Source organism: Ammospiza nelsoni, chromosome 3 (genome assembly GCF_027579445.1).
Source record: "Ammospiza nelsoni isolate bAmmNel1 chromosome 3, bAmmNel1.pri, whole genome shotgun sequence".
In the NCBI taxonomy this organism is placed as follows: domain Eukaryota; kingdom Metazoa; phylum Chordata; class Aves; order Passeriformes; family Passerellidae; genus Ammospiza; species Ammospiza nelsoni.
Window position 1 is genome coordinate 57,510,829 of NC_080635.1, and position 23,972 is coordinate 57,534,800.

The window sequence follows — 23,972 nt, forward strand, 5'->3', positions numbered from 1 at the left end:
CACTGGGCCGGGAGAAGCCAGCCATGTCCGGCAGCGCAGTTCCGTGCCGAGCAGTGCTGTGCAGTGCGGTGTGGCTGCCCGGCCCGGGCGCGCAGGGGTTACAGGGCGCTGCCGCTCCCCGCCGGGGCGGGCGGGAGCCGCCGCTGCTCCATCCGGGAGCGGCAGGAGCCGCGCGAGGCAGGCCGGGATCTGCCCATATCCGGGCGGCTCCGCGGCGGGGACACTGACAAAATGGCGGCGCCGAACTGAACGGCCCGAGGCGGCGGCGGGTGCTGGCGGAGGGACCGAGCGGGCGCTGCCGGCATCGCCGAGGGGCGGAGGAAGGAAGGGAAGGGCCGCGGCCGGTCGGCGCCGTGCGGGCGGGGCCGAGCTCCGAGCGCCCGGGGCGCTGCCGCCGCCGCCGCCTTCTCGCCTCAGGTAGAGTCCGCCGTGCGCGGGGCCGGAGGGGGGTCGGGGCGGTAACGGGCCCGCTCCGGCTCGGCCCGGCGTCCTGGGCCCGCTGCGGGACACAACCGGGGCAGGAGCCACCTCAGGTCACGGCCTGGGGCCGGCGAGGCGACAGAAGCGCAGGTGTCCCAGCGGGGCACGTTCGGGATACTCCGCCCGGCCGTGAAACCCTCCTGGCCTGCGTGTCCCGGGAGGCCGGATCCCGCTGTCCTGCACAATCCGTGCCGGCCCGAGCCGCGCAGCGGGGCTGTGGCTGCCCTGCCTGGTCCCGGGAGGCCGGGTCCTGCTGTCCTGCAGCGATCCGTGCCGGCCCGAGCAATGCAGCGGGGCTTTGGCTGCCCTGCGTGTCCCGGGAGGCCGGGTCCTGCTGTCCTGCAGCGATCCGTGCCGGCCTGAGCAGCGCAGCGGGGCTTTGGCTGCCCTGCAGTTGTGAGCCCTGGAGATCGCTCCGAGGTGCGCCTGGAATGACTCCTGCTGCTCCCGGGAATACGTGTATGTGTACGGAGAGGAGCTGTATCCTGCTAAAGGAGATAGCAGAGCGTAAGAATGGAAGCAAACCGAGCGAATGCACAACGTTCCTCGTGTTCAGCTGGCCTCTGGTTCTTTCCAGCTCTGGCTTCTCTGACCATATGTAGTTGTGCTTATGTGCTGATTTCAGGGTCCAGTTTTCTCCTCATCCTATGAAAACTTTTAGCATTATAAATGCATCCTTTGGGAAATTGCTGTTGCAGCTCAATGACTTGTTACCTGGAAAAAAAGCCTCCTTTAGTTGGTCTGAACCAAGTCTCTACAAACTTAATTTTATGACTTGTGAAGTCTCTGTTAGTTTCTTTATCTCTAACAGTGAAGCATTGTGATCATGTATAAAATAAGCTGTTAGAATAGATACATGAGGGAGGGTACCACGATACATCAGTATGCGATGTTCACTACTCAGTTGGAAATACGGGCATTGAAAGTATTTTTAGAAGGAATTTTAAAGTTAGATTTAAAAGCTGTGTATTTTTTTCCCTCAGAAAATCATGGGAGTCATTGACAGTTGCATGTTGCCATTCAGAGCATCACAGACTGGTTTGGGTTGGCAGGGACCTTAGAGATAATCCAGTTCCAGCTCCCTGACACTAGACCAGGTTGTTCCAAGCCTCATCAGGCCTGGCCTTGAACACTTCTGAGCTTTCATTCGAGCTCTTATTTATATAAGTCCAATCTTTTGTGATTATAATGTAAAAAAAAAAAAAAGGTGGGCTTTTTTTTTTCCTTTACAGTTTGACCTGTAAAAGCAAATACTGTATTCCTATACTTTGAATAGAGGTGAAACATTATTTTCTTCAACTTCTTTAGGGAAGAGAATTTAATCAGCAAAAACAGCTGCATTAACAAACAGATTATTTAAGGACACAAAACTACAGGAGGGAATAGACATCAGTTCCCATGGATACAGTTGGTGTTTGGTAGTTAGAAGTACAAAGTTGAGATCTATTTCTTACTCAGCAGTCAACACTCTCTTCCTTTAAAATGTGTGCCAGTGTCTATAAGCAGAAGTGACTTGTGAATTTTGAGATTCATGTTTAAAGCAAGGTGAACTGTAGTAATTCGTGTTTTCTGGAGGATTAATTAAATTGGTTTTCTAAGAATTAAGACTTAGTTTAACATGTATATGCTGGTACCCCTCAGTGCTGCCAAAAGGAACAACCCACCAGAAAAAAGTTACTTATTTGGGTAGGTTCCTTAGCTTGGTTTATGCTGTGTGGCCTTACAAACAGTTACACTGTCTGTGGTAAGTGCTGGGAGATAAGTGGACTGGATGGTTTACACTCCTAAACCTAAACTGCTGCTAAAAATTTAGAGTGCAGCTTTATTTTCCAAGAGTGCTGCTGATTTATGATTTTGGTCTCCTGTTAATTTAACCTTGATTTCTCTTAGGGGGTGTTAGATTTACTTATTCCAGCTACCCGAGGTGTAACCATGAAGTGAATGCTGCCATACCAGATGAAATTTGTAAAATATGTAGGTGCAAAACCCATTTTCTCCTGAATTCCAGGCCTTTGGAATTTGTTAAAAACATAAGTAGGGGTATTTTGTCAAGTTCTTACTTCATTTTCTTTGGAAAAAGTTTTCTTTGGGAAAAGTATTTTCAATGTGGTCTTCAATACCGCATGTTTGGAAAATTATTTTGAAAGTGGCCAAAATGAAATTACATTTTAATTGCTTTCATGCTGTACTTTCTGCTGATTTCTGGATTTCTTAATACTTTGGGCAAAATTTCACTGTTAATTATTAAAATTCACTCATGTCTGATGATCACTTCTTTATTCAGTGAGCACTGAAGAACTATATGCTATCAGACTGTATTAAACATATAATTACCCAACTACATTCATTTAAGGTTTCAAAGCTATCACAGTGCAAAGAAGGATTGTGAATGCAGTTATACCCCTTAAGATTTAGCAAGTTTCATAAGAGAAATTCTGTTATTTTTAAAATGGTTCTCCAAGGAGAATGGGATTAAGTGGATATCCCTTAAGTGTTTCTTTTTGCAGTCCTCATTTATGTATTACTTCCCAGCTTTCAGGTTTTATTCATATATGGATAGCACGAGTATTTAATTGATATAATTTGCATGTGTTCCAGGGAATTCTTTTTCCTATTAACTTGTCATATTTTTCCTCATTTGCTGAATCACTAATTGGTTTGTGACAGTGCAAGTATTACAGAAATGAAGCCTGAATGAAGAAAGAGTGACTTTTTTGTAGACTGTAAAATTTGGATTCTTGTTTAATTTATGTCTACAATGAGAAACACTTAGCAACACAGTAGTAAAGGAGCTCTGTGAGTTGGACTTCAACATTTTTGTTGCTTTTGAAGAAAAGACAGAGCTGAAACATTTAGTTTATCTTGCACTGTCTTAGTAACTGATCTTCCTCTGTGAAGCAGTAGAGACTGACAAAGTTTAATTTCATGATATTCTGAAGAGGCAAATGCTCTGCAGTTTCTTGTGTTTCACTGAGGTTGCTTTATCCTTTGCCATGCAGTTGCAGTAATAATTAGTGCCCAGCCTGAACAGAGAGATTTGAGTTCTCTGCAGACACGGGGCTCTTTCCCTGATGAGTCAGCGCCTTCAAAATGCAAACGTTTTTTATTTGGCTTTTGGCAGAAAATTCTGTTTCCCTTACCAAATGTCATAGCTATGCTCTCAGTGAATTTGATGCTTGAGTTGTTAAACAATTTTACAGTACAAAAAAAAATCTGATCAAAATTTTCTTTGTTTCTCTTCCTGCTCTCATTTTCCCTTATGTAAAATAAATGTAAAAATTACTTGACTATTGATGAAGCCTGGTTCAAGGAGACTTGAGCTAAGAGACTGTGAAAGCCTCAGAATGTGAACCCTTAAACAGATGCAAGTAGCAGATGATACTAGAAGTCATGAAGTTGCATGTGATGAGCCAGGCAAATGTTTAGTTTTAGCAAATGTGACTGCTAGAGAACGGATAAAATCACTGTAATTAAATGCTCTTACTTGTGTACTTCTCACTCCCATCTTTTGCTGGAGCTGGATGTCAGAATCATTGAACAGCAAGGTTATTTGATCTGTATCCTGGCTGACTGGGCAGCTGAGTTGGCTCTTCTGGCTACAAAGGTGTTGATGGGGAGAACATAGGTGACAAATGGACACAGGAGAGGGGGCAGGCAAAGAAGCAGTGCTGGCACACACCAGTGGTTCTTATCTGCTCTTGCAAGCTTTGTCCGCCACTCAGAGCTCTTTACTATGCCCACATGCTTTGCAATTCAGGACTGTGTAGACTTGAGGCACCTAAAACATTAGTTGTTAACAGACAGTTAAAACCCAACATGGTGTGTAAATTAGTTTGAGTAAAGACTGCCTGAAGAATTCACTTCGCATGCTTTCAGTATCTGAAGGCAGTGCTGCGTGTGAATGTTTCGCTACTCCAGTGCTACATTGTGATTTTTTTACTGCTCTGTTAAATGTGATTTGTTTTGTTTTGTTAACAGAATAGCAGTTTTGGGTTGTGACAAACTCCAGCACTTCAGGAACCAAGGTTTCGAAGCGAAGAGCCACTGCTTTCACAAGTTCTGACATCAGCCAGTCTTCCTTGAATTCTGGTGTGTGCGAGTCCTTGGTGGAGGTTGCATATATACATGTTTTCATGAAGAGAAGTGAGAAGCCAGAAGGTTATAGACAAATGAGGCCTAAAACTTTTCCTGCCAGTAATTATACTGGCAGCAGCCAGCAGATGCTACAGGAAATACGAGAGAGCCTCAGGAATTTGCCTAAACCCTCAGATGCTGCTAAAGCTGATCACAGCATGGGCAAAATGTTACCTGAAGATCCTAGACAAGGCCGAAATCCCCCTAAATTTGTAACATATCACAAGGTTTTGCAGGAGATAAGAAACTCACTTCTGCCTTTTGCAAATGAAGCAACCTCAGCTGTCAAAGGAACATCAGAAGTTAATCGACAGATGCTGCAAGATTTGCAAGCTGCTGGCTTTGATGAGGTGAAGTGTTTTATTTTAAGGATTTGGTGTTCTGCTAGCTATAGGCTATTAGTGCATGTTGGAGGGGGTGTTGGTCAGAGAATGTTTGAACAGCATGATAAGCAAAAAGCTTCAAAATCTGGTAGCTTTCTGATTAAGACATGAAACTGGTAATAGTGGGGGGTGTAAAAGAGGACTAGAAGGACTTAGAGAGACTTGGCTTTGTTTTTTTAAGCATCTTGTCCAGATTGTTCTTATGTGGTAGGTTGTTTTAATTATTTATATAGTTTTAGGCAGAGAGAACTGGACTCTCTAGAACATGGATTTTGCCTCTGATACTCAAAGTAATTTTGGGTTGTGCTCAGTTAAAATAGGTTCATAAAACATGGCGGTTCTAAATTGAAAGGCAATACCAAATATTTTGGAAAATAATCTGAAATGTGATTTCCAGGAAGGAAAAATAAATACACTTAACATCTCCTGTGTTTTTACTGAGACCTGCACATCACATAAATCACACTTATTTTCATGCCTTCTTTGTAAACCTGGGTACAAAAGCATGTTTAAAAAGAGCTAGCAAACCACTCATCTTGCCAAAGGCAAAAGGCACAGTACCACAACAGGGATTAACTTTTCAGGCGTGCACTGCTTGCAATAGTGACCAGCTCATGAGTTCTGCTGTCTGTGATGCTTTGATATTTACAGAGATCTACCCCTACCATGAGTGAGCTTCTCCAAAACTACCAACTGGCTTTTCTTCAGCAGCATCCCAGTGTCAAGTACTGATAGTGACTTTTCATGTTCCTTTTACTTGATCAAATACACAGTCCAGACTGTGTGTCAGGAAGAATGGAAGGATTTTATAATGATAAATGATTTTTGTAATCATTTGCTCCAGCTTTGTGATTCATTGCTGAGGTTGAGGGAGTTTTGTTGCTGTTGTTGTGTGGGATTTTGGGGCAAGGAGGGGTGTGCATTCGTTTTTTCAAAGTAGATTGGTTCGCAGCTCCGTTTTTACAGATTTGAACCTGCAGCTGGTTTTGCAGACTGAAGGTTGTGGTATGTGGCTGGACAATAAATTAGAAAGGTAGCTTAAGTTGGTATTTTTGTTGGATCCTTTGTATCTTGAAGCCTTTTGCTTCTACCCTTTGTTCTTGGATACAACTGCAAATTCCCATGACACTTGTGATTATATGGGGCTTTTTTCAGGCACAGTGCCAGCATAAGCCCTTTCTGCCATGTGTTAACCTACAGTTGTGTTGCCACAATAGGCCATATGGCACTGATCCACGTGTGTCCCTAGGAACAGATACAGCTGAAGTAGGAAAGCATTTTTCTTGGTCAAGAAGATTCAAAATGTATTGAATTTTTTTTCCAAATGAAATATCAACAAACGTTCTTGTTATTTCTCCCCACCTCTCAGGTAGTAGGTAGCATTAAGGGGTGAAGTGGAACAGATAGAAATCAATAAGTATCAGGTGTGTGTATACAGATATATACATATATATATGTATAATAATCAGGGTAGGTTGCTATTCATTGCATTTGGGGTTTTTTATCCTAAATATCTTACAGAAAATCTCTTTTGCTTACTATGGTTCAAGTTAAATCCTTATATGTTCTGTGTATGGTGATACTCTTTAAGACATTGACTGCTTCATATCACATAGGTGACCAGATTTTTGAGCTGAAAATGTTATGTCTGCTTTTTCTAATATCAGCTAGTCCCTAAAGATTGTGACAACTTTATTGTATAGGCTTTTTATTATAAAATCCTTTTTTAAGGGTTGTATGACCACACTGTTCTATCTAGATAACATGATTTACATCAGACTGCAGTGCTTAAACTGGTTAACTTTTCTTCTGAACATCCAGATTGCAGTACTATTTTGGATGATCTCTTCTGGAGAAGACATTTTAAAAGTAGTTCTAAAACACTTGAGAGAAATCAATATTTGTAAAATTACTTTGGTGAAATTAGTGGAGGATATTTGGCTAAATAACCATGATTTTTGGTATTCCTTATAAATAATTTTTTGTATATAATTTTCTCTTTAGGATATGGTTATACAAGCTCTCAGACAAACTAACAACCGTAGTATAGAGGCTGCCATTGAATTTATAAGTAAAATGAGCTACCAGGATCCTCGTCGGGAACAGATGGTTGCAGCAGCAGCAAGACCTGTAAACGCAGGTATGAAACCGCCAGGTAGGTGTATCCATGGTGACTCAGTAACTCACTGAGTATTCTTATAGGTGAAACACAGAACATAGTAAATTTTGCCTTCATGTGCCCACAGTAGAACAGAAATGCTGAGATACAGGTGTTTTTTGCCTTTAAAAACAGCATTTTACATATCTGATGTAATCCTTCTGAGAGATAGGCCCGTTTGACTTGAGTTTCTTAAGCATGATTTTATAACTGCATGGTTTTATTACTGTGCATAAACATTTTATACAAGGAATGGTATTCAGATCTCATTTTGGTAGTTTCTGTTACCTTGCTGATGTGGTGCCTGTGTTTTGTTTTGTGTCAGGCACCACTTAGAAATAAGTGCTGAGCATTGAATTCTTCTTTAAATTTTTTGTCTTTCTTCACACACACTCCCACACAACATTCTGTATGTGTATTTTTGTGTATGTATTTTTCTGTGTGTGTATTTATATATCATATAACTATGGTATTTGTATTTTAGGATGTGATGTTTCAGGATCCCTCTCTGCTTAATTTCCTGCTTTGTTCCAGCTTTTGTTTCTATAGTTTTTAAGGCAAGCTCAATGTTCTTAGAGATGTTAGAAGGGGGACTGTGTCTTTATTAGCAGAGTCAGAATTTTGCCACTTGCTATTATTGCTTTCTGAACAGATGGTAGCACATTTTTTTAATATGACTTGATGCCTTTTTAGTAGCATACACCTAAAAAAAGAGTAACTTAAAATGCAGTAGAAATACTGAACTTTTATTAGACTAAAGTTGGGTGCTGAGCTGCTAGCACTGGAGTTAGATTTTAAATCAACAATATAGATAGGAGGAAAAATTAGTCAGGAGTTGCAAAGAACAGTGTCATTTTCCTTTAGTCTGTTAAGCAGGATTAGTTGGTGCTTGTATGAAGTTCATAGGTAAATTCCACCATTTTCATTGTGGACAATGAGACATCGTTTTCATTGTTACCTGCAAAAATAGAGTAATTAACATGTTCTTTAAGTGAGGACAGGGTGATTTTCAGCAATTAAAGTACTGCATGTGTTTACACATATTTTAGTGTTAGCATTATAAAAACCACAGTAAGACTGCCTGCACCATCAGTTCATTGTATATTTTGTTTATATGATGCAAAATAGCATCTGCAAAGTAAATATATAGCAGGGTTTTGCTCTGTAAATTTTGCATTCATACAGTTTTAATTTTTGCCTCTCTATCTACAACACTTCTACTCAAAAAGATCCAACTTTTAAAATTAAAGTACTTAGTCAGATTCTGTCTTATGGGAATATAACAAGTCTGAATGATCTGTGTGCATATAAGGGTGCAAGTCTTGATTTTACAGCATTCAGTTAAATTTAATTAAAGAACACTAAGTGTTTTGCAAATGTTAATTGGAACATAGCAACATAACATATTTTTCCATGCTATTACTTTTTATTGCATTTGTGCTGAACATTCTGAGAGCTTCTTGTACACATGATTAAAAATACATTGTGTGACTAATAATTTTGCATGCTACCATTTTTTTCAATTAAATTTTACATTTTTACTGAAGCAAAATACATTTTCAGAAAAGTGATTTCTGAAAAATCACTTTCTGGTATTATAGTTTTATAGTTTCAATGTGAGGGGTTTTTTCCCTGTTATATGAACACTGAGCATATTAGCATGCAGTGCTGTATATTACTAGAAAAAGTTTTCATATGAAGTACAGTGGATTATATTGTGTCAGAATTCAAGTCCTGTTTCTGTAGTAATTAACACAGAAGAACAAAATATGCAAAGCAGTCAATAGGAATAATTTCCAGCAATGTAAATGCTGTGTTTTCTTCTTGTGGAAGCAGGGGCTGTGCAGCAGTCGGTGAACCGCAAGCAGAGCTGGAAGGGTTCTAAGGAGTCCCTGGTTCCTCAGCGGCACGGCCCTTCCCTGGCAGAGGGTGTGGTTTATCGCTCGGAAAGTCCCAGCTCGCAGCCTGATGTCGGAAGGCCGTTATCTGGATCTGGCATTGCGGCGTTTGCTCAGGCTCATCCTGCCAATGGACAAAGAGTGAATCCCCCACCTCTGCCGCAGATAAGGAGTGTCACACCTCCTCCTCCACCTCCTCGGGGGCAGACACCCCCTCCAAGGGGAACTACTCCTCCACCTCCTTCCTGGGAGCCAAATTCTCAAACGAAGCGGTACTCTGGAAACATGGAATATGTGATCTCCCGTATTTCTCCAGTGCCACCGGGAGCATGGCAGGATGGTTATCCACCTCCACCTATGAATCCTCCTCCTATGAATTCATCCGCACAGGGGCAGAGAGGCATGAGTGCTGTCCCCATTGGCAGGCAACCGATAATCATGCAGAGTTCTGCCAACAGCAAATTTAGTTTTCCCTCAGGAAGAGCTGGAATGCAAAATGGCAATTGTCAGGCAGAATTCATAGTTCACCAGAATGTGGTGTCTGGAAATTCGGTGAGTCGCCAGCCACCCCCATATCCAATGAATCCAACCAACAGGCAGAGTCCCACAGCACTACAGATGCAGGCAGGAGGATCTGCTCCTCCTTCGGCATACACCAATGGGAATATTCCTCAGGCAATAATGGTGCCAAACAGAAACAGTCACAACCTGGAGCTTTACAACACCAGCGTGGCTGGAATACCTGCATCCTGGTCTCAGCCTTCCCCCGTGCAGCCGCAGGCGTCGCCGGGCAATGGGCATGACATGCCCGCGTGGCAGCCCAGTATTCCCGTGCGCTCCAACTCCTTCAACAACCATCACGGCAGCAGGCAGAGTCACTCGGGCAGCTCGCAGCCTTCGGCCACCACGGTGACAGCCATAACGCCTGCTCCCATTCAGCAGCCAGTGAAAAGCATGCGCGTGTTGAAACCAGAGCTGCAGACTGCGCTGGCCCCCACTCACCCTTCCTGGATGCCGCAGCCCGTGCAAACCGTTCAGACCATTCCCTTCTCCGACAGTCCCTCTACCAATATGGCAGTTATGCCTCCTGTTGTGGAAGCTCCAAATTACCAGGGTCCCCCACCACCTTACCCCAAACACTTGTTACATCAGAACCCTTCTGTCAATCTGTATGAGGCAGGACCCAAGCTCAGCAAGGAGGAGCCACCTCCTTTAGCCAGGGAGGATGAGAATGAAAAGAATTACGAATGTGTTGATTCAATAGATAAAGAAAAGAAGCAAATTACAACCTCACCTGTTCCTGTTAGAAAAAACAAGAAAGATGAAGAAAGAAGAGAGTCTCGCATTCAGAGTTATTCCCCTCAAGCCTTTAAATTCTTCATGGAGCAGCATGTGGAGAATATACTCAAGTCACACCAGCAACGTTTGCACCGGAAAAAACAGCTAGAAAATGAAATGATGCGGGTAAATTCTTCCTTCTTTCTAAATCTATAACTGAACTGTTCTTGTATTACTTTTATAGGATATGTCTTAATTGTAGAATTAAATAGTACACATAAGTAGAATATTTAGAACTTTAGTATTGAAATCTGTTTTTAATCTTTGTATTTGAGATGTGGCAAGTCTCTTCTTTGTCTTGTTTATATATTTAATTTTCTTCTTAGAAATTGATTTTTAAGTAAGTTTTTTTGGATATCAAAGGTAATTTGTATGGCCTGCATACAGTAAGGTGGCAGAAGCAAAACAATTGTTACATGAACTGAGATGTAGCTACATGGCTCATAGCTTTTTGTTATGGGTTCTACTTAATCCTGATTTTTGAGTTATAGGCAATATTTAATGATTTATAAAAAGACTTCACTTTTTTTAAAATAAGTACTGAAGGTACAAGCAAACTGGGGACAAGTTCCAGGCTAGCTAGTGTTCTTATATAGATATGCACACAGTGATATTTTTTACATTCTGCAGTTTGTTACCTGTACGGATAGTTTTGTAAAGTTCAAATTAAAAAAAGAAATTAAAGGTTAGTTTTGGTTCTTTTAGAATGAAAGAGATGGTATCTTTTGTCTAATTATTTTGTAATCTGCACTGTAAATGTATTTTAAACAAGAGCAATTGAAGGGCATAATTATAAAACAAATACATGCAAAATCAACTTTTTTGTGCCTGCATGGAGTCAGGCAGGTCTATTTCTAGTATTTCAGTGTTCTGTTAAACCAAATCAAAAGGGTAAAAACTGGCGCTGACAAACAAATATCATTTCAAAAGAGAAAACAGTGAGAGGTAGTAAAACTAAGATTTGCAGAAAGGTGAAATTGAGATGAGTCACACAAATATATTTCCTAGTGATTGTAGTTGAAAGTTTGACATAAGTATGATGTTCTTTTTTATTTATTCTATGAGAGTATGTGTTTGGCTTATACCACTTTCTTGCTGTTTTTTAAATCTGTTTTTTCTTACTCTTTGAAAATTCTTACTGTAAGCTGTAGTCTTTTGTAAGTGTTTGCTTAATCACAAATATGTAAATGTTAGCAAGATTTCATCCTGGAACTCTTACTAGATCTTTATTCTTAGTCTTTTCTCTTTCCTTTTTCACTTCACTAACAGCTGATTTAAACTGTTAAGGTGTGGGAAGCTTTCCTGAACTCTGTAGCCTCCATCCCTGTGTAGACAAGTAAGATTCTGAAGCAACAGTGTTTCTTAAGAATAGCATGATCTCTTTTTAGAGGGCTTTGCATGCAACCCTGCATCAAAATTAAGCATGAATTTATTTTGGCTATTTTTGAGTACTTAAATGTAAGATTATAATTAATGTTGATTTGCAAACTTCACTTTCCCTTCTTACTGTGTTGTGTTCTGTAGCATCTCAGAATAAGTATTACTTATATAAAAGCACTGATATAACTTTTCTTGATATTTTTCTTGTGCTTTTAAAGCACCTTAGTAGGTGTGTTTTATAATATTTATAATATTAATGCTAGAGTTTTAATAATTTATGCTGGATTTAAAGCTGGGATGTTTAATTACAGGTTGAAGGGTGGAAGATGGGTTATTGTGCTGCAGCAGACCTTTTTCATAAGCACACAGGAGAGGAATGCCATAACAATAAAGTATATTTTGGGCCTTCATGAGAAGGAGAAAGGGAAATTATTTATTTTCAGAAAGTTTTAAGATGATTAAGCAAGTATTGAATCCCTTCTTTTCTGCCCTTTGAATTTTGAAAGAAAAAACCTCAGAATGCACCTGTGAAAATACCCGATGCTGTATTTCTAGCATATGTGACATATTTCTATGGTGTCAGGTCTCCTAGGACCTCAGTGGTCTCAAAAGTGTTTAATTTAGATGTGTGAGTTTGGCCAAGAGTTAAAATAGGTGTCTTTCCAGCAAAGAGAAGCTTAAGTTGTCCTTTAAGGCACAGCAAGATGAGAAGGAAGCAGAATGAGAGCAAACTGTGTGATAATAGAGAGCCAGTCAGGAAAGAGTTGGTGTCTGACGTCTTCGTGAAATAATTGGAGATACATGTGCAGAAAGGTTTGTGCAGCTGACAGTTTGGTAATTTTTGGTAAATGCTGAAACTGAGGAGAGTTCTAGGGAAAATACAACAATTCAGACAGAAAGTTTGTAGTAAACATTTGGTTTAGTGGATGACGGGGAAAAATGAAGGTGGGTTGAGGGAAGAGATGACAAATTGCAGTACTTGGGCTACTTTTTTTTACTATAAAACGGTTCAGATGCAAGAGCTAGAGAGCAGGTAGAAGAAAGCAAAGCTTTCCAAAACCAGGGTTTTGGACACTCTTTGTATGTCTTGCAGTGATTGATCATTGTATTGACTCTCACTCCTAGGGGGTGTTGCTATGTAGGTTTTATTCTTTGCCAGTTTTGTCGGTGATGGGTGGGGTTCAGTTTGTACTGACAGGAGCTTTAGGATTCAGGTGGGCCTTAAGAAGGTGACATACCATTGTCTGACCTTTACCAGGCTCAGGTCTTCAGCTGTCTTCTTGACATTTATAAGTCTTAAAAAAATCCTTCCTTCTGTGTTGAAGTGTGCCTTAAGTCTGTTCATTCGTGGAAAACTTCAGATGTTTTGTGGGAACTCAGCACATCACTCCTGATGTCCAGAGTTGCCAAGGTAACCCTTGGGGGGGGCTCGGAAATCGTGGAATGTTGTCAGAAGTGCTTGGTGGTTGGATTTTGACCCTGCACGGGATGTGCCACCTATATGAGGACAAGAGGATCACTTGGGGATAAGTGGTGAAGGAATTGATTATTCACAGGGTGAAAACACAGGTTTTGGGATTTTGGTACAGGGGGGTTCTTAGGAGGCAAGATGGAGGAGTTAGGGCGTGCCCTGTCCTTCTCTTCTTCTTGTCATCCATCTTTGATGGTGGTGCTGGCACTTTGGGATTGGTTCACACTAAATCTGCAATTGTTAATAAGAGTAAAAGGTATTGGAAGGTAAAGGTAAATATCTTATACGTAGTTTTTAGATAAAAATAGACGACCGCCCAGTGGGAGGTCGGTATGCCCATGGCTGTCTTGCTGGGCAGACCTCTGTCAGGCTGGGAGACGACTTTGTAGATAAGAATTAATAAACAATATTGAAGACCGAAAAATCTGAAGAGTGCACTCGTCCTTTGGAGTGCAGGCTGTCCCAAGGCCATCCTACGCCTAACCGGGCAGAGACAACAGGCCGAGAACGGAGAATGTTTCTGTCTTGGAAGACAGTACACGCATGTTCCTACAATAAGACAATTTTTTGATTCAAAACGTGCAGTTGAACCTATTACCCACACCACTCTTGAAACTGCAGCTAGCCAGTCCTAACTACTGTCTATCTGATGTCTACAAAAAATTTTGTCTCAAATTTGAGACGGCCTTCCCCATTTCAGTCCTACCAAATTTGTATAACTTGTGAAATTCATTTGAGTAGATGAGCATATTGTATGCCTTTTCCTAATTGCATCTCCTTTGGATCCATTTTTGCTATGATGCCTGTAAGAAGTTTTATGTTTTCTAACAGTATTTTCTTTAATAGGTGGCATATAGTAACTTGTGAAAGCATTTTTAAGATACTGAATGATATTGAATTGAATTTTTTTGCCTTTTTTGTCAGTCGCATCTCTTATATTTTGTTTCAAGGTATGTTGGAAGTCAGGCAAGGCCAAAGTCATCTATTAACATACAGTCTATACAGGCCTAGACTAGTTACTTAGTCCTATTGATGGTTCTGAATACTGCTATGCCGACAGTATCTCACATATTTGAAGCTTTAAAGAGATGGAAGCAGCAAGACTTGGTATCAAGAATCAGTAACATGTTACAGTAAGAAATGGAAAGCTTTTAGAATAGTGCTTGAGTACAGTTGAGATGTCTGCAGGGGTTCAGTGTGGCCATGTTTGAGTTTATGATCAACATGTCCATGAAAAAATAAGGAAGTATGCTATAGGTTGAACTTGGAAATCATTGGTGTGGGATGGTGATTTCAAGCCAGGTAGGCAGATAAAATAATTGGGATGCAGTTAGAAAGGTAGCATATAGTAATTTGAAAATGCTGTCAGAAAACAAAAGAAGGAATGAATGTCATGTTACGTAGTGATAGTGTCACAGAGAAAAAAATTTTAAAAATTGAAGACGGATTCTATTCACATTAAAACAAAGAAGGATTATTCTGATTCCAGGCTGTGAAATTTGCCAAGAAAAATGGCAGCAGAATTGAATGGGATTCTTAAGGGAATTGAAACCAGCAAAAATATACTGGGGGGGCACACAGGTTGGAGCACAATGAGAGTGATCAATGTGGTTCTTGTAGATAAGGGTTTCTATGCTGTAGGTGATGAGTTGTGTGTGGTCTGTGAGTGTTTCAGCTGTCAGAATGTTGGTGGCATTGGCTGGAACAGCAGGGATGTTCAGTCAAGATAGGGATATGCACGCAGATAGGCTCCAAGAAAAGATTCTGTTGGGAGGAGTGAGCCACTTCAGAAGGAGGTTCTCTGCTCAGCTGGTTCCTAGGCAGAGTGGAGAGCAGTGGTGAGAGTGTGAGTGAAGCCCTGCTAGAAGGGGGTGTGTTGTGTGATAAGAGGTAATATCAGTTGGTTCAGGCATGTTGCAGACGTGTTGGCAAGCAGTGGGAAGCAGTGCCAGTAGGGTCTGTTTTGGGTGTCTACACATGGAAGTGAGAGGGAGTGCATACTCCCTCCTGCAGCTGAAATTCTAGAGCATGGTCAGGAAGTTCAGTGACTTCTGCTCCAGTTAGTCTGCTTTTCCCATGGCAGCTCCTTAGCCCTCAGCAACTTACAGCTCCTAGACATGTCTTGGCTTTCTTTAACGCTGTAAAGAGAATCAGGGAGGCAGCTGATGCACACTCTTACTCAGATAATATTATTTGCAGTGGTTTTTATCAGTAATTTGTAAATTACCATTCTTAAGAATGTAGTAGTCCCTTCTCTAGAACCTCCTGGTGCATGGCACCTTGTGCATTTTGCTGTTGAAAATTATCACATTTCAGTTTTTTATCACTCCTATATGTTTTTATAGAATCCTAATGTGTAAATTAAAACAAAACCAAATCCCTTTAAGTAGTATTTCTTGTGCTGTGTATAAGTATTTGGTTTGCTTTGCCTAAGCCTTGTAATTAATTATGAGAAGATCACCAAGAATTAAGAATACTGTTCACTCTTCAGACTTAACTCTGTTTGCTGCACAGGTTGGATTGTCACCAGAGGCCCGGGATCAAATGAGGAAAATGTTGTGCCAGAAAGAGTCAAATTACATTCGGCTAAGAAGAGCTAAAATGGACAAGTCAATGTTTGTAAAAATTAAAACCCTGGGAGTTGGTGCATTTGGAGAAGTTTGCCTAGCAAGGAAGGTGGATACTAATGCTCTATATGCAACAAAGACTCTGAGGAAAAAAGATGTCTTGCTTAGAAATCAAGTTGCTCATGTTAAAGCTGAGCGGGATATCCTTGCAGAAGCTGATAATGAATGGGTAGTTCGACTGTACTATTCATTCCAAGATAAGGACAATTTGTACTTTGTAATGGACTACATTCCAGGAGGTGATATGATGAGTCTCCTAATTAGAATGGGTGTCTTCCCAGAAAATCTGGCACGGTTCTACACAGCAGAACTGACGTGTGCAGTTGAGAGTGTTCATAAAATGGGCTTCATCCACAGGGATATTAAACCTGACAATATCTTGATAGACCGTGATGGTCATATCAAACTGACTGACTTCGGGCTCTGTACTGGCTTTCGGTGGACCCATGACTCCAAGTACTACCAGAGTGGTAAGAGAGATGCAAGTATCCTTTACAAGGAATTAAATTATAAATGAGTAGAAAGATGACTATGCTGTTTCCTTTATGAAAAGGTTTAAGTAGGCTTTTCAAAATCCTACTTGATTACTTGAAGCAACAGCTAAAGAAAAAGGTGGAGTTAAAGAGAAGTCACAATTTTGAGAGTGGTAAAATACAGATTATGTGAGTTTCCAAAAATAAAAACATACCTTCAAAAACAAGGTTGAAATTACTTCTGATTCGTTTTTCTCAAAATGTTACATACCTTAGCCCAGACTGTTACACAGTCTTTGGTGAGAAGATCAAGATTTAAAATCTGATTTTGTAAATTTTTTTGCGATTTATATGTTAGAGGTTTATGTTTACGGAAGTGTTAAAACAATATACACCTTATACACACAATGTAGTGATGTTAGGAAAAATCTGAAAAGTATTGAGATTGGTATTTCCTCATAGTTATGTCAAAAATTTGCTTTAAAAAATTGTGTCCTCAGAGGTTAGTATTTTATATCCTAAACAAAAATCAATATCTTGATGTTGATTTCTGTTTTAACTCTCAGCTTCAGTATTGAAACTGAAACAGATTCTGTCTTGTAACACAGAATGTTAATGGATAAAGCAAATTTCATATTAGAGAAGAGCTAAAGTAACCATACTCAGTTTTGGCATCCTTGTCACTCCCTGGCAGGTGACCATGCCCGTCAGGACAGTATGGATTTCAGCAGCGAGTGGGGTGACCCGGCCAACTGCAGGTGTGGGGATCGGCTGAAGCCGCTGGAGCGCAGGGCGGCGCGGCAGCACCAGCGCTGCCTGGCCCACTCCCTGGTGGGCACTCCCAACTACATTGCACCTGAAGTGTTGTTACGGACAGGTAACGAGTGTGCTTTTGTACTGCAGTCTCACTGCACAGTGGCTGCTACTCAGGTGTCCTGCTTCTCTTCTCCCCAGGATGTGATACTTTAACAAAAAAATAAATATTTGTTAATATGGAAATTTTAAACATTGAATTATCTGCTGAACTTTTTAGTTCTTAGAAATTCAAGATTAAAACTGTACAAAGGCTTGACTACCATGTTTGAACTTTATTTCAGGTTACACACAGTTGTGTGACTGGTGGAGTGTTGGAGTAATTCTCTTTGAGATGCTGGTGGGGCAGCCTCCATTCCTTGCACAGACGCCACTGGAAACACAAATGAAGGTAACTTTAAAATCTGGTATTAATGGTCTGAAAAAGGATTGAAACTTACATAGTCTTACTAATTTGTAGTGAAAAGAAAGGTGATATTTGAGGGCACTGCCTATCCAAGCATGTCATAAACTGAAGATTTTCAACTTTGTTATTTTGGAGGTGCACTTGATTTATAAAGAAACTTCTAGAATCACATTTGTAACTTACCTGGTCGTACAGTAAACATGCAAACTAAAAAAAACATCTCATCTCAGCCTTTCACTGTTTGTATCTGTTCCAGTTGTTGTTCCCCTTCCCTTTTCCAGTATTTATGTGTTCTTTTCTCACCTCTTGACTTCCGTGCTTGTTTGCCTGCAGAGGATTTCCTTTGGTGATGTACCTGGAGGTGTTTAGCATAGGAAAGTGGAGGAGCAGCAGATGATTGCCTGCTCAGGGCCACTGACAGCTCAGAGCCTTTGGTCCTTTCCTTCCTGAGCCCCTACTGTTTCAGAGAAAGCATCAAGGCAGTCTTCTGCAGGTGTCATTTTTTGCAAAATTGCATTCAGGTGGCTCAAATGTAGGCAGTATTGATTTTTTTTGTTTTTTTAACTTGAAATCTCTTAGGCTTTACAGTACATCAAATAACTCAAAGCTCATCTGCCTCATCTTTTTAGGATTGTAAGCCATGTGCCTAATCTCAGGTACCAGGTGCTGGATTTTATGGTATCTTTGTTGGTTTATAGCTGTGTCTTCCATGCCAGACTCTAGTTTAGATTTGGAACATGAATAAACTTTGCCTGCATTTTGCCAGATTTCCAGACAAAATATTCCTTGTCTTTCTGAAAGAGCAGTTTCATGTTTTCCCCTCTACTGTGAAAAACCTTAGACATACTGAATTATTTCTTTGTGGTCTTTTGTTTTGTGGTTTTAATGTATTTTTCCTATTTTTTTTTAATTATAAATAAATGACACATCTTTTTGCTTTTAAGGTTATCAACTGGCAAACTGCACTTCATATTCCACCTCAGGCTAAATTGACTCCCGAGGCCTCTGACCTCATTATTAAGCTCTGCCGAGGGCCAGAAGATCGTTTGGGCAAAAACGGCGCAGATGAAATAAAAGCTCATCCATTTTTCAAAACAATTGATTTTTCCAGCGATCTGCGGCGACAGTCTGCCTTCTACATTCCCAAAATTGCTCATCCCACGGACACATCCAACTTTGATCCAGTTGATCCAGATAAATTGTGGAGTGATGATGATAAGGAGGGGAACAGAAATGATACCCTCAATGGGTGGTACAAAAACGGAAAACATCCTGAACACGCTTTTTATGAGTTCACCTTCCGAAGGTTTTTTGATGACAATGGCTACCCATACAACAATCCAAAGCCCATTGAGTATGAGTATGGTAATTCCCAAAACTCAGAACAGCAGTCAGATGATGATGATGATCAACAGGCAAGTAGAGGAGTTCAGAGTCGTGATCTGGTTTATGTTTAGTAGAGCAATAAAGGTCAAAAATGAAATAATCAATTCTGCAGCTTTAGATTTTGAAAAGTCTCTTCCTTTAAGAGAACTGAAAGAAGATTGCTAGGGTAAATATGTGCACACTTCTTTTTAAATGCTAAAAAAATTATTTCTTCACTTTCCCTCTCTGTATATTTTGTGTCCCTAGAATACAGGGAAATGCTTCTTGAGAATTAATTTATTCCAGTGATGTTAATTGTTTAATTTAGAAGAGATTTGATGTTAGGTTTAAAAAAAATCACTTGAATATTAAATCACTTGAATATTGATATTGGTCCTCTGTACTCTAAGTACTCAAAATAGGAAATAGTGATTTTTTTCCCTAAGATGCCTGGTATCTATTTATACATATAGTAAATAATTTTAGAGAACAAATCTGTGCTTCAGAATTTTTAATCACAGTTTTTCCATGCATCAACCAAATATAAAACTTTACACTAATAATATTCTCTGATACATTTCTGAAGAGGAAAAAAAAAGGCTGCTACCCTCACTTCTCACTGTATTTAGCCTTACTATTCACAGTGTTGGAAAAACAGCCACCTACCTGGTGAAATGTTTCCAGCTGCTGTGGGAGTGGCGTAGTTCTAAGCTTTGAAACAAGAAAGTGTCAGTTTTAGCTATAGTATGATTGTAAGATAATAAAACATTAGAACTAGTGTTTTGTTAAATAGTAATTGGATTTGATATTAGTAACACTGTAGCATGTGACTGGTACTCTCAAAGCAGGACTGCTCACTCAGAAACAGCTTGATTGTCTCTTGTCATCAGTTCTCCTATAGATGTAAGAGGAAAAGAAGCCTTAGAAACAACACTTTCTGAAATCTAGTTCAATTTTCTGACTACAACCAAACTGTAAAATGTGTATAGTGCTGCTTTAGTTGGAATTTTTAGTTTAAAAAATAAATTTTAGAGTAGTGTCTTTATGATAAATTTGAGATAGTAATGGGAAAATATTCTAAATTATGACTTTTGAGACTTGTTGTGGAGACCCATTTGCCTTGGCAGGAACAGTTTGCGCCTGGTTACACAGGCACTGAGGAGAAGGGCTGTGCACAGGTCTGTCTGAGCTGGCAGTACAGTTTCAATGCTCTGTCTTTCACAGCCTGGTTCAGAACAGAATTAGGAACTTACAACTGTGCCTTCTGCATTAGTTTCCCTAATTTCCAGCAGTAGATGCTCAGGTATCTCCTAGGGTCTCATGGGGGGTACTGAGCCTGTTGAGGTTATCTGGAGCAGGGATGGGAGCATCACTCTAAGCAGCTTCACTGAGACAAGACCAGGAGTTAAGTGTTGAAAGGCAGAAAGAATTATGGTTTTGCCACTGTCCTTCTTTTTCCTAAAATAAAAGCAGTGGTAAAAAAAAGAATGCACTATTTTTAGTAAACTTAATGTCTTTTGAAACATTTCTTCATTGGAATTTAATTCCAATGGATAATCTAATAACATGCATGTAAGCATTACTGCTTTCCTAAATTATTATTTGTGCCATTGCAACTATCTAAACATCATGAAACTGGTGTTCATAGCTGTTCTTGCAGCCAACATCAGTTACCAGTTTACTTTTCTCACCAGGCTGGTGTGTTTGCTTATGGCCATTTGTTGTCTTTCTGTGCTCCGGTCCGTGTCTCTGTTTGTGCCAGTGCAACTGTCTCTAGTGCTGTCCTAAATACTGATCACTGAAGAAAGTGCTTGTTGGTTGTCATTTGGAGTTTCCTTTCTTGTGAGTGTGGTCATTTGAGCTATCCAGCTTCTGGTGTGGTCCAAAAATGATTTTTATTGACGTAACTGAGGGAACTGCAGCAGGTTGGCAGTGAGGAAGCTTCTTAAACGTACTTTGGCTCAGAAGAAAATGTTTGTGGAAGTTCACCCCTCTGCTCTGAAGTGTTTATAATGGTTAGAAGATGGTTATGAGAAGTTGTTTTGTCAAACAAGTAGTTAGTTAGTTGCTTACTATAATGAAAATGAGTTTGCAGCTTAATGAAACAATCACTGCTCTGCCTTTCCCACAGCTGTTGAAATAGAGTAGCATTTAAGATTAATTTCATTTAGCTTAATTATTGTAAAATGGCTGCAGTGCATAACTACTCCATTTTATATATTATGTAAAAAAGATTGCTTTTCATGTAAATAAACTTTAAAGATTATCCTCCTTCATAGTAAGTATCCCAGTAAAACTGGTCTACTTGTCTTGGAGCAAAGTGTAATATATTGCTGGTTAAAGGTAATTTAATCAAGCCTGCCTCACCATTTTTGAAGTGTGCAGAGAAAATAATATCAATTCATTAAAGTGACTCTTAAAATTGCTTTTTCATCTGAGTATATCTCTCCTCTGCCTGCACTATACTATGGTGTATTCCTGTTTAATATTATTACTGATCCTAGGCAATTTAAAAATAATTCTAAAAAACAATAAATAAGTGTCCTGTAAAGGCACCATTATTCTAAAAAGAAAAACCAATTGCTTTTATTAAAGGAAATAATTGATTATTTTAAGGACATGTACAAGTACTGAAATCTTAAATACTCTTTTGCCTTTTTTAAACAAATACGGGAAGTGCTTACAACTTTAAAATTTGGTAGATGCTTCTGGCATTTTCTAATATCATGTGTTAGAAGTTGTAATGTTCCTTGTTTGAATTTCACCACCTATATGCTGCAGTATTATGTATTTCCTTGCAAAAAGTGCAGTTCATTACAGTCCAGGTTCTCCTCTGAGAAAGTTAGTTACACACAATTGTTGTCACAACTCTCCAGCACACTCTGCCTTACCCATGTTTTGAAACTTGACGTTTCATACATAGATTCAGAGTCTGTTGAGATTCTTTGTAGTTGCTGCTTAAAACATGGGTGTTTCACTGGTGACCTACAATGGGGATTGGTTTGTACAGGCAGTGGAGAAGAGAGGCTCCCAGCCAGCAGCTGTAGAATTCTGCAGTAAGTTTTAGTTCAGGTTACCTTTACTTTGTAAAACATGAAAACAAGTTTCTCTTTTATGTTCCCTTGTATACATATTATTGTATTTATAAAATGTTCTATAACCCTATAACTTGTATTGTAAATACTATTTGTTATTCAGTGGCATTCTATCCTTGGGCAGGCCCTCTTGCTGTATCTTTTCTATCCTCAATTTGTCATAGAATCTATAGAATTTATGGCTAGAAAGTCTCTTTGAGACTGATGTATCTTCCGCTGTTGCAAAAACTGTGAGTGGGAATGATTTATTTAGACTCCTTTTAATGTTATTCAGCTGATAGGCAGTGCAGTGGGTGGGTTCTTAGATTATGCTGCTGTCACTGAAGATACTATTAGGCTTTTGTTTCAGATGTTGTGAGTGTATCAGCTCAGACCTTTAAATCTGTTTGCTTTATTTCAGCCAAAGCAAAAAAGATAATGAATTGGGTCAATGTCATAGTAAAATGTTTTGAATGCCTTAAGATGGTCATGATAAAGGCACTATTCAAGTTTACTGATTTATATATATATCTCTATAGATATATATAGGCATACTCTGTGTGTATATGTATATATAATGTCCTTTTTGTATTATAAGACTGTCAGTTCCTTTGGATTCTCCTATTAAAAACCATCCCACAATTCTGCTTAAGCGGATCATTCATTTATTCTGTGTCTAGCTGGTAAACATAACAATTTCACATCATCTCATGGCCATAGTAAGGTATTCACCTTTTTTTTTTGAGTATTCTTTACTTGTCTCAACCATGACCTGGGCATCCCCTCTTGCCAGGTCTCTGCATTCCTGCAATCCAGCTACATGTGTGCCATATGATCTCTGAATGGCCATTGCACTTTTGGGGCTTAGGGGCTTATGGGGTGCTGACTTGGACCATGATCTCCAAGGCTCCTGATGTTCATATGAAAGGAATGTGCATCTTTGCTGACTTTTCCAGTAGGTACACTGGAGCATTCATCCACTTCATCCAGGAGTGCCAGGTTTCCAGTTTGTCAGGGCCCAGCAGTTGAGCAGTGGAGAATTCCTTGCCCCTGCTGACTGAACACACAGCATGTGTGTTTGATCTGGGGACAGGATGTGAGTGGGTGGTTGCATTGACATCTTCTTAAAAGTTATTTTAGAATAAGAGAAGGAATTCCAGCTCTCATGAGCAGCCTGAGTGAATTATCAGCTACTGGTAGTTGGTGACATTCCTGAGTTACTGAAACTGTTCCTGTTTTCTCAGGAAAACACACAATTGGTGTCTGTAGGGTAACACTTGATGGAATAATAAATCCCACACTGGATCTTTATAAGAAGTGAAAATCACATTGTTATTTTGGCTATTCAGACATGAAATATAAACATTAGTTGCCCAATTGCATTTATTTTTCTCTTCTCCTTCACATCCCTCCTCTACAAGTCCCGATTATGCTGCAGCAGCTCTTCTGTTTAACAGTAAAATGGCACAAGTGTAAGAGCAGGAATGCTATTGTACTTGGCTGTCACCTCATGTTTGTAACCTGTTCTCAGGAGACATGTTGATGTTCAAGAGTTCAACTTTTTGGTGCTCTTTCCGTGTCCTCTGCTCCCTCTTTCATCAAAATAAGTAAATCTTATTAATTACTGTTATTATTTTTATTATTTATTATGCATACATTATGTACTGTGAAGCTGTTCCTTAAGAGGGCAATGTATCACAGCTTTCATCTGTATTTGTCTTTGTGAAAATTCCTGCCCATCTCAAAGTGCTAAAGCAGAAACTAATGTGTTACTGGTTTCTGCTTTATTAGAGAGACTGAGTTATATCCTAATCCTTCCGCACTTGGGGAGGAGGTTGTGGAAGTACAGCACCATTCTTTATTCATTAGCCCACCTAAAAAGGGGGGAAATATTCCTCCAGCTATCATCAATCAAGTGATGTGATACACTTAAAATTTTAGAAACTCATCAGCAGCTTTCTGTGTCTTTACA

At 39.8% G+C, this 23,972-nt stretch overlaps 1 protein-coding gene across 3 annotated transcripts; it reads left to right on the plus strand.

The window, feature by feature from the left end:
* Positions 1–247: 247 nt before the first annotated feature.
* LATS1 (large tumor suppressor kinase 1) lies at positions 248–22,652 on the plus strand. 3 transcript variants are annotated; one of them, XM_059469603.1, is made up of 8 exons: positions 248–417; positions 4,459–4,964; positions 7,002–7,152; positions 8,989–10,517; positions 15,757–16,339; positions 17,037–17,219; positions 17,440–17,546; positions 18,506–22,652. In XM_059469603.1, exons 2-8 carry the CDS (start codon positions 4,614–4,616, stop codon positions 19,016–19,018), a joined length of 3,417 nt encoding a protein of 1,138 aa, XP_059325586.1. In that variant the 5' UTR covers positions 248–417; positions 4,459–4,613; the 3' UTR covers positions 19,019–22,652. The 3 variants fall into 3 exon arrangements, with proteins under 3 accessions (XP_059325586.1, XP_059325587.1, XP_059325588.1); XM_059469604.1 differs by lacking the exon at positions 248–417 and adding an exon at positions 850–939 and having other exon boundaries at positions 7,002–7,137; XM_059469605.1 differs by lacking the exon at positions 248–417 and adding an exon at positions 850–939 and having other exon boundaries at positions 7,002–7,137; positions 8,992–10,517.
* The last annotated feature ends 1,320 nt before the right edge of the window (positions 22,653–23,972 follow it).

Excerpts from the sequence above, each read along its gene's own strand:
- LATS1 (XM_059469603.1), top strand. The coding sequence starts at position 4,614 with ATGAAGAGAAGTGAGAAGCCAGAAGGTTATAGACAAATGAGGCCTAAA. Across the intron at positions 7,153-8,988 it reads CGCAGGTATGAAACCGCCAG|CAGGGGCTGTGCAGCAGTCG; the intron begins GTAGGTGTATCC and ends TTCTTGTGGAAG. Across the intron at positions 16,340-17,036 it reads CTCCAAGTACTACCAGAGTG|GTGACCATGCCCGTCAGGAC; the intron begins GTAAGAGAGATG and ends ACTCCCTGGCAG.